At 47.0% G+C, this 10,197-nt stretch overlaps 1 protein-coding gene across 2 annotated transcripts in view; it reads right to left on the reverse strand.

Moving 5' to 3' along the window:
- The window catches only part of Zmat3 (zinc finger matrin-type 3), a 28,559-nt gene extending 19,274 nt beyond the window's left edge, over nucleotides 1–9,285 (reverse strand). Inside the window, exons 1-2 of one of the 2 annotated variants that reach the window (XM_057756967.1) lie at nucleotides 9,115–9,285; nucleotides 4,982–5,308 (exon numbers count right to left, since the gene is read on the reverse strand). In XM_057756967.1, coding sequence (XP_057612950.1) covers nucleotides 4,982–5,251 — 270 coding nt within the window. In that variant the 5' untranslated portion in view covers nucleotides 5,252–5,308; nucleotides 9,115–9,285. Of the gene's footprint in view, nucleotides 1–4,981; nucleotides 5,309–8,766; nucleotides 9,019–9,114 lie in introns of those variants that run through there. The other variant, XM_057756968.1, reaches the window with a different exon arrangement.
- Nucleotides 9,286–10,197: the final 912 nt, after the last annotated feature.

The following is a 10,197-nucleotide window of genomic DNA, read 5'->3' on the forward strand; positions in this document are numbered from 1 at the left end:
TAAAAAATACACATACATAAATGTAAAAATACTTTCTGCTACTCTCCTCCTCAAAGTAGCTCTTCCTCTGGGTATTTATGCTGATGAAATCCTATTATATTTCTTCATGCCAGGCTTGCACTAAGTAATCTGAGCATACAGACAAATTTCAATAAAATGAAAACTCATTTCTCTTCCAAAAATTTGATTTTAAATTAAGTTATAAGCAAAGCCATAATTTTAAAAGTGAAAAATTAGATAGCCTCATTAAAACATAAATGACTCAGCCGAGGCGGCTAAAAAGCTAAATGACTGGGCTACACAGCCTGGAATATAAACCATCCGTGATGCCCATCCTTGGCTCGAGAAGGCAGCCCCTGATCAGGAGCATCAAGATGTCAGGAGAAACAGAGACGAGGCTGAGGGGAGGGTTTACAGAGCAGGAGCATCAAGATGTCAGGAGAAACGGAGACGAGGCTGAGGGGAGGGTTTACAGAGCAATCGCCACTGTACCCTGAGTACTGGAATGTGATACAGTCAGACTCCGGTGAACAATGGCTGTTTACCACACCGAGCAATAGGAAGCTTCGATTTCAGCGGCATGAGCTCACCAAAGAGGGTTAGGTAATTCAGAGAGTGTATTCATCCAGGGCCTTTTCACTTATGTGACAGCACTGACAGATGTATGCCCGTGATATCACCCTGAAACAATAATCACAAAGCAGGTTTGTCATCTTGAAATAAAACTTGACACCTGCCCTCTCCTTTCATGGCAAGCCGTTGGTTTTACCAGTCTGCACTCACTGCCCCTCAGCCTGCACTAGAGCCTAGTGGGTCCTCACCCCCTGGGGGCAACCCTTGCCTCTAATGGTTTTCTTTTATCACCACCCACTGATCCTTACAAACTGATCCATCTTCCAGTCTGACATTTCTGTTTTATGTGAACAGGGTCTCAAGCAGCCCCAGGATGCTCTGGAGTTCCTGGCTTACTATGTGTCAAGAATGCTTGAACTCTGGGCGCTTCTGCCTCCACCTCCCAAATGCTAGAATCACAGGTACCACCATTCCTGGCTCCAGGCTAATACTGCTATGGTTTCCTTCCGTGTTGGGTCATGTTCGTCTCCATCCCACATGATCATGCTCTGATTACATGTTCTTTGATTCACTCTCACACTAACTACTTCTCTGAAAGAAATCCAAATCTCAGACAGCGGAGAGATGACTCCGTCAGTAAAGCCTTTGGCTCGTGAGCAGGAGGACCCGAGTTGGGATCCTGGCATTCACATCAGTTTCTGTTTGCTTGTTTTTGAGACGAGATCTCTCTAAGTAGCTCTGGCTAGTCCAGAACTTGCTGTGTAGACCAGACTAGCCCTGAGGAAGCAGGGAGACGGGCAGCCTAGCCAAGCCGTGAGCTCTGAGTATGGGAAGAGACCCTACCTCAGAAAATATGGTAAAGAGTGATTGAAGGAAACACCCAACAGGGACCTCTGCCCTCCAAATACTGCCACACACACGTGCACCCACACATAGGAACACGTACAAACACACACGCCATGCACGTACAATCCGAAGTTCACGTCTAAGGTTGTCCTCTTCCACACTCTGATACAGACACACAAACTCCTCTGCCTTGCTTTAAAGGAAGAGAGAAGGAAAGGAAGGAGGAGAGGTTCATCCTAGCATTCACCAGTAACATTGGCCTCATTCAAATCTTTGCTTCACAGCTAACTTAGAAACATGCATTGTCACACCCAAACATCTTTTTTTTTTTAAATTAGGCTCTACTTTCTTTTTTGGAGGGGTATTGCAGGGAGCTGATAGAAAGTCTCATGTAGCCCAGGCTAACTTCAAAGTCGCTCAGCAGCTGAGGGTTTCCTTGGCTTTCTACTTCCCTGCCCTCTACCTCCCAAGTGCTGGAAAGGTGCTGCATCCTTCATACCTGCCTGCTTCTCCCTCCCTCCCTCTCTCCCTCCCTCCCTCCTTTCCTCCCTCCCTCCCTTCCTCCCTCCCTCTCTCGCTTTTTCATGGTTGGCTATTTGGTTTCTGCTCTGCAACAGGCTGTACTTCTCCCCTAACTTTTCCATGTGAAAATTTTATTATTGGAGAATTTTTTTCATTTTTTTATTTCCAGTTTATTTACTCACCGCATCATGGAGGGAACAGGAATGAGTTACAGATCTTGTCAACTTAAAAAGGTTAGAGCAAACACATAAAGATGTATAATTTTTCTAAAGGTTTATCTTTTTAAGCCTAAAGCCAATGATTTTTCCATCAAACTGAACTCTCCATGAAAAACCAAAAGGTTCTATCACCGTGTAGACACAAGAGTCACAAAAGCAACACAAGGTAGAAGTATAACCCACACAAATAGAAAAAAAAATCACACACTGCCTCATTTTCCCTAAAACGTAACGACTATACAGAAGGCATAAAGCAGGCTTACACCCAATAAAGACCTAGCTAAAATTTTAACCGTCCAAGTCATCCTTAATCTCTGAAAATGACTCTACGCAGATGGAACATCTCATGGGAATGAACGCAGAGGCTAGCTTATGTCTGTCTGAGATGGGCCATCATAGAAGCCACCACCTGAACGGAAGACAGGAAGAGCAGCCACCAGTACCTGGTCATCAGCACGGGGAGTAGCACACAGGGATGAGAGAAGAGACTGCGGAAGAAATGAGAAAGAAACACAGAAGCCTTCACTAGCCAAGGTTGTACTAAGGTCTGCTGCAATGAATTCTGCTCAACTGCTGGCAGCAGACAGACCTGAACAAGGCAGAGCAACCGACCTTTTCCTCCCAAGGAAATATTTTCAAAGCAAGATACAGTATTCAATTACCCATCTTTAGGATTAAACCAAAATTAAGTAAACAAAAACTTTCAAGTGGAAAAAAGTATGGGGAGCCGATGAACTCCTGAATGAATATGTCTTATTGACACGAGCATAGCAGGGCCTTAGACTCATGGGAATGGCAAGGCCTGCCTCGGATCAGGGCAGGGCTTATGATTCCTCTGAATGTGAGCACTAAGGCTTGCAGGGTGTGCAGAAAGAATCAACACAAAGATGACTGCAGTCTGAGGCTGCTCCCCTATGGAGCCTACTCCCAAGAGTAGCTAAGCTGCCACCTCCTCTCTGCTATAAAGCTGAGTCTCCTGGCCACTACATTCGGATGCATTCCCATCAGATCACTGCCCATTGGATCCCAGCTTTTCTAATTGGTGTCTGTCTTTTCTTCAATCTCTGTCACTTCAGTCAGGTCAACCTGAACACAGTGAAGGTCACGACAGAAAAGCATAGTTTCAGGCAAGTAGCAATACGTTATAACCAACAGCTTTCTGCCATGTGGTCTTAGCAGCGATCAAAAACTAAATCAACAGTGGTCTAGGAGATAACCCTCCATTCAAAGAGGGTTTCTATCTTCAGGTCTCTTTTCTCCAAAACAGAAAAACATCAAACTGTATACAGACAACAGTATAAAGTAAAAAGAAATACTGGGGAGAGATGGCTCAGCAGTTAAGAGTGTTTGCAGCTCTTGCAGAGGACTGGAGTTTGCTTCCCAGCACCTATATTAGAGGGCTCATAACCACCTGCAATTCCAACTTCAAGGGGCACACCATCCTCTTCTGGCTTCTGCAGACACCTATGTGCACATATGCATACACACAAGCATACATGTGCATGCCACAAAAAAACACATAACTAAATAAGATAAAAATTTAAAAATAAAACCTTATATTGTCTCAGTTCCCCATTTATTCTCAGGCAATAATATCCTTTATGATGGCCTTTTCCACAAGCTATTCTACATAGAGATAAAATGCTTTACATCTTAATATTCAGTACCTAAGATTCAGAAACTAAGATATGTTATGAGGAAGGTAAGACTCAATAACTGAATATCATATTATTCTCTCTATAAAAAGACACCATATTTGCTCAGCTATGATAGGATGCATAGGAAAAGTCTGAAGTAAGAGAAAGTACAAGAGTCGTGTGGTAGGTGGCCTTGAACTGATGCAAGCTGTACAAACTTCAGAACAATTTTACAATGAATTCATGTATTACACTTCTCCTTGGATCCCTAGGCAGAACTCACTGTGTGAAACATGGCACTCTCTTCCCGACTTCTGAGTTTTCCAGTCTCAACTGGCCATACCTGGAGGGTAACTTGTGGCTACACAGTGCCCAAAATGTTCACCCCACTGACCCCTTCTCCACCCAATACCCAAAATGATCACCCCATTGACACCCTCTAACCAACCAGCCCCCAAACACCATCTGTGGTGGTTTGAATGAAAATGACCCTACAAGCTCAAAGGAAGTAGCTCTATTGGAGATGTGGACTTGATGGAGTAGGCGTGGCTTTGTTGGAACATGTGCATCACTGGGGGTGGGCTTTGACGTCTCAGATGCTCAAGCCAGGCCCAGTGTGACATTGTTCTTCCTGCTTCCAGCTGATCCAAATATAGAACTTTCAGCTACTTCTCCAGCACCATGTCTACCTACATGCCATCATGGTTCCCACCATAATAATGGACTGAATCTCTGAGCTGTAAGACACCTCCAGTTAAATGTTTTCTGCTCTAAGAGTTGCCACGGTCATGGTTTCTCTTCACAGCAAAAGAAACCCTAAGACATCATCAAACAAAACAGCACCCAAAATGCCCACCCCAATAACATGATCTAACCAACCATCACCCAAAATGCCCACCCAACTAATACCATCTAACCAAACAGCACCTGAAAAAGCTCACCCCACTGACACCATCTAACCAAACAGCACCCAGAAAGCTCACCCCACTGATACCATCTAACCAAACAGCACCAAGAACACTCACTCCACTGACACCATCTAACTAAACAGCACCCAGAAAGCCTGCCCCACTGACACCAACTAACCAAACAGCACCCGGAAAGCCTGCCCCACTGACACCATCTAACCAAACAGCACTGGGAACGCTCACCCCACTGACAGTCACTTCCCTTTCTTCTTCTTACCTGATAGTGTGCCTGGGCTTGCTGAGCAGAGTTCAAGGTGACATTGCAGAGTTTGCAGAAGAGGGGCTTACAGAGCTCCTCCAGGGCAGAGTCTGGCTCCCCTCCCTTGGCTAACTCCTCTTCCCCTGCCAGAGGCAAGGATGCCTCCTGCCCAAAAGCCTTCTGTGGTGGAAGCTGCAAGGTCCTTGTGGACCCGGCAGCCACTGACATAGGAGGAGAGGTCAAGGGCCGCTTAGGTGGAGGAAGTCCAGCCTGCTGCAAGAGAATCATCAGGTAGGAAAGCCACGGGCATAATCCAGTGGGTGATCAGGGGTGGCGTCTTCAAACCTAAAGCAACCAGGGAAGAAAATGAAAATGAGATCTCAGCAATACGACATAGAAATGACACCAACATCTTTCTCTTCTCTAAACCCACCTTTGGAGCATCTCTCCTTAACCTTAGCCTAGCAGACGTTCCCTGCCGGCTTATCCTCACTGACTGAGAATAGCTTCTGAGATTTGCTTTTTATTTTGCTTGGCTCAGTTCCAAACTCCACCCCTCTGGCCATGGGCATTAGCAGTATTGCATCCATGTCCAATTAAGTTGAAAAGTCACATGACTGGAACTGAACATCAAAGGTCATCCTCCAAACCCTTCTCTCTGGAATGCTGAACCACTCTTGATGGTGATATGCACAACCAAAACAAACAGGCAAGCAATGGAACAAACAAGGGAAAGCCACCCACCCGGTGAGAAGCTCTTCCACCCAGAGGATGCCAAAGAGTGAAAAGATCATCACCTCTAAGACTCTCTCTCTCCTTTTCTTTTATGCATTTCATCTTATTTGTTTTTACTGCGTGCAAATGTGTATTGCAACACGGCAGAAGCTCTTCTTCCACCTGTACACACACGTGTGTACCTAGGAGGTATAGCAAGCACTTTACCCACTGAGCCATGTCACCAGCCATCATTTTTTATGACAGGATGTCACACAGTACAGGACGGCTTTCAATTTGCTGAGAATGACTTTAACTTCTTGACTCCACCTCCCAAGTGCCAGAATTACAGTTCTGTACAGCCACACCCAGCCACCTATCAGATCTTTAAGGCATTTCTACAACTAGTTGGAAGGTGGGTGGAATCTAGGAAGGAGGACAGCATTAAAGTTCTGCAAGGCACAGTGGACAGGGGCAGCCTGTAGACCCCGGATGGCACAGTGAGCTGTTTTGGAAGATAGTTTTGTTTTGCTTTTGTTTGTAAGTTAAATAAACTGTCAATATTTAAAAATTAAAAGCTTCACAGAATCCAGCAATAGAAGGATAATCTGGCAACACTACACCCACGCCCTCCACTGCACACAACCACCTGTTTGGTGCCAAAAACACTATACCCAGGCCAGCCTTCTCAGGGCCCCTTCAGCCCTACTAGGAGGGCTGCCTAAAGGCCTTGGGGTGACGAGTCTACTCCATACAGCCTTTGACTACACTCCTGAGACCCTTGTAAGTTTAAAAATACCTTCTCTCCATCAGGAGGTAAATCACACTCAAGACAAAGCATATAGATTGAATAGTGTCCAACCAAGTAATGGACCACACTATCCTAAGCCCTGTGGTGACTTATAGGCCATTTCTATCATCCCCTTTGCTTTCTAAAGAATACACTCAGTGATGGTTATAATTCCAATTGTCAATTTGACAGGATCTGGAATTACCTAGAAAAGGAGCCTCAGTGAGGGTTGATCCAGATTAGGTTGGCTGTGGGCATGCCTATTAGGGATTTTCTTAATTAGGGGGAGGTGGGAAGACCCATCCTAAAAGTAGGTAGTACCACAGCATGGTCCTGGACGGCATCAAAAGGAGGTAGAACGACACCCGCATTGCTCTCCTGACTGTGGACCCATGAGACCACCCACTATGACAGCGTGAGCAGCTGCCTCGGGCTCCTGCTGCCTAGACTACCCCACTAGGTAACTGTGTGCCTTAAACTATCAGACAAAATAGATAAACCCTTTCTCCCTTAAGTGGCTTCTGCCAGGGTACTTTATCATAGCAACGAAAAAAGAAAATCAAGGCACTCTATTCTGTTTTCCTCAGACAAGACTCACTATGGCCAGGCAGTGGTGGTGCCTTTTATCCCAGCCCTCAGGAGGCAGAAGCAGGCAAATCTCTGAGTTCAAGGCCAGCCTGGTCTACAGAGTGAGTTCCAGGACAGCCAAAGATACACAGAGAAACCCTGTCTCAAAAAACTAAAAAGACCCAATATGTCCCACTCCCTCTTTAATTCTACTCCTGCATCTTTTAGTCCTAACCACCTAAAAAAATGCACCACGGTAACATCTTCTAGTAGTCCAAGTTCTAATTATCTAAATTAGAATCCTCATTCAAAGTCTACACTTTCCTCCACTCCCAGTATCGTTAAAAACTTTTCTTGGTCAATAGGATGTGGTGTCTTCGGCTGCTGAGGTTGCCATATGTGAGGAAGATGTGTGGGCTAGGGCAGTAGCAGGTTTCCTAAAACGACTCAAGGGCTCTTTATAAAGGAAAAGTCTACATTTGGTAAACACACAGTGAGGAGGAGCCTCAAGATGAAGAGACGATTAGTCGTAGAAATACACAGTACTTATTGTTTAATTGTAATAGCTAGAAAGGGATAATATTCAACTGCCCATATCTCTGGAAACACAAAGAAAAGTGATACAGATTTGGAACATTTAAACAATAAGCTTCTCTGAAACAATATTATTTCTCCCAACTAAATAAAAGACATCCAAAAAGCAAAGATGATTATGGAGGTGGGCAACGAAACTAAAGAAGCAAAACCAACTTTTAAAATAGTTTAACTACTCAGTCATAACTGACCATGTCACTCACTAACTTGTCACACAGATTCGGTTAGGTCATCGATGCTGTCGGGTCATGGAGAAAGGACAGAGCAGGGTACCAAAACATCCGATAAAGAAAATCAGCAACAGACACAGCAAACTGAAGCAACCCACAGCCAGGCATGCCTGGGCTTGTCTCTAGCACGCTTAGTCCCACCTGAGGAAACCCAGCAGGCAGGCGTTGCCCCCACTGTGACACACTGCTTTCCAGCAGAAGCAAGGGCCTCCTCGGGACAGATGCACAAAAGGCCTAATTCCAGAGCAAAACACCGGTGGGGGTGGGTGGGGGTGTTTACAGTGCAGGCTTACCCATTACTACATTTTATCTTCATAATGTTCCAAGAAAGGGTAGAGACCTCAGAAACACTGCTGTTATATTTATAACCAACATAAAGCTAATCCCCTCTCAAAAAAATCTATAGGCATCAATCACAACAGGTATTGCATTTGAGTAATAAATAAAACCAAAACGTCAGTGAACGCACAAACTGTGAAATACAGAGACCCAAAACACTCGGATCAAACTGCAAACCGTTCAGACTGCTGCATTAATTTAAGAGACTAATTTACAAGCCGATATAAAAATACTTCTCAGATCTTAAAATCCATCCGATTGGACGTGTACAATGGCATACATGAAGGATGCACAGGGCTTGATGTCCTAATTTGGAAGGGAGCTGAGAAGACACTAAAGAAAAATCACAGCTCCACCATGTACCGGTTTAAGGGAAATGAATGACCACAGCACACGTTTCCGTGGCTGGGCTGGGGCCTACTCCTCCCGGGCTGTATCGCAAACAGCCCTCCCCGTGGCAGAAATGGACCCAGGGAAAAGAAGAAAATCCAGGAACAGGTTCCTGGCTTCCGCTTAAAGTAGGGAAGGATGTCCCTGGGTATTCTGGAGAAGAGAAGAGAGAACCTTACTCGGAGGTCACCAGAACGCGGCAAGCCGAGAAAAAAGAGTTCCGGAGGCTATTTTACATCACAGAAGAAGGCTGAGATGGGAAGGAGGCCCCGGCGACCCAGGCTCTGCTCTTAGGACTCAAAGCTGCGCCCCTGCAGCATCGCCCCCGCCTAAGCCATTCCTGGGCTGGGCGCGCACACACGCACTCCGGTCCCGCGCGGATGCCGGCAGGGAGCACCCAGTCGCCGAGGTGGCTGCGCGAATGACTGCGGGATCGGGCTCGGGGGGCCCTCCGGTCGCCGCGGGCGGCCGAGGCTGACACGCGCACACGGACGCAGCCGCGCGGACCCGCGCTCCTCCGCACTCACCGGAACCGGCAGGCAGCCGCCGCCCCCGCCACCCCCGCGCGCCGGTGCGCGGCTCCACGACCACTTGGTGCGCTAGCCGCCGCCGCCCGCCCGCTCGGCTTCTGGAGGTTGACTGTCAAAAGTCGGTCGGACCGGAGCCACTGGGAAACAGCTGCAGGAAGTGACTGCGGAACCGGGAGGCGGCGGCAGAGGCGGAGGCAGGGCTCCCGGCGGTGCCACTGCGCATGTGCATGGGCCTCGGCGGCTCCCGCAGACCCGGGGCGCGGGGCAGGTGCGGGACGGCGACGCGAGAGGGTACACTACCCGGGCACGGATGGCTCCTCGGGGCTGCCCCACCTACCCTGACAGCGATGCAGGCAGAAGCCTGGCACAGCCTGGTAGGAGGGCGGAGGTTCTCGTCTGGTACCTCGAAACTACACTCCCTGCGCCCCCGCCCCGAGATGTAGGGAAGCGGCGCTGCTGTCCTCTCCCACTTCTCTCAAGCTTCCAGGGTGCCCTCAAGGCACTGCACGAGAAGCCACTCTGTCCATTCCCCACGTTTTTAATTTACTATATTCGCCATCTGCCTTAAACTCCTTGAGTGCAGGAAGAAACAGGTCTTGGAGTTTTCTGCTGTAAGGGCGGAGGCTGCTTATTGGTTCCCAGCTGCTCAGCCCCAAAATAACCATACTGAAACTATATTATTTAAAACACTGCTTGGCCCATTATCTCTAACTTCTTATTTGCTAACTCTTCCATCTTAATTTAACCCATTTCTATTAATCTGTGCATCATCACGAGGTCGTGGCCTACCAGCAAAGTTTCAGCACATCCGTCTCCGGCAGCAGCTCCATGGCTTCTCCTCTCTGCCTCCTTTCTCCCAGCAGTCAGTTTAGTTTTCCCTGCTTAGCTCTGTTCCCCTATAGCTCTGCCATATGCCCAAAGCAGTTCCTTTATTAACCAATGGCAATCACAGCATACAGAGGAAAATCCCACATCAGTTATCAGTTTATATTTTATGGTTTTATGCATACATAGATGTCAGGATAAAAATTTAGAAACAGAATGTAGGGACCTCACTCTCTAGCTTGTACTTACACAGAC

The sequence above is a fragment of the Chionomys nivalis genome, chromosome 24 (genome assembly GCF_950005125.1).
Source record: "Chionomys nivalis chromosome 24, mChiNiv1.1, whole genome shotgun sequence".
Taxonomy (NCBI): Eukaryota; Metazoa; Chordata; class Mammalia; order Rodentia; family Cricetidae; genus Chionomys; species Chionomys nivalis.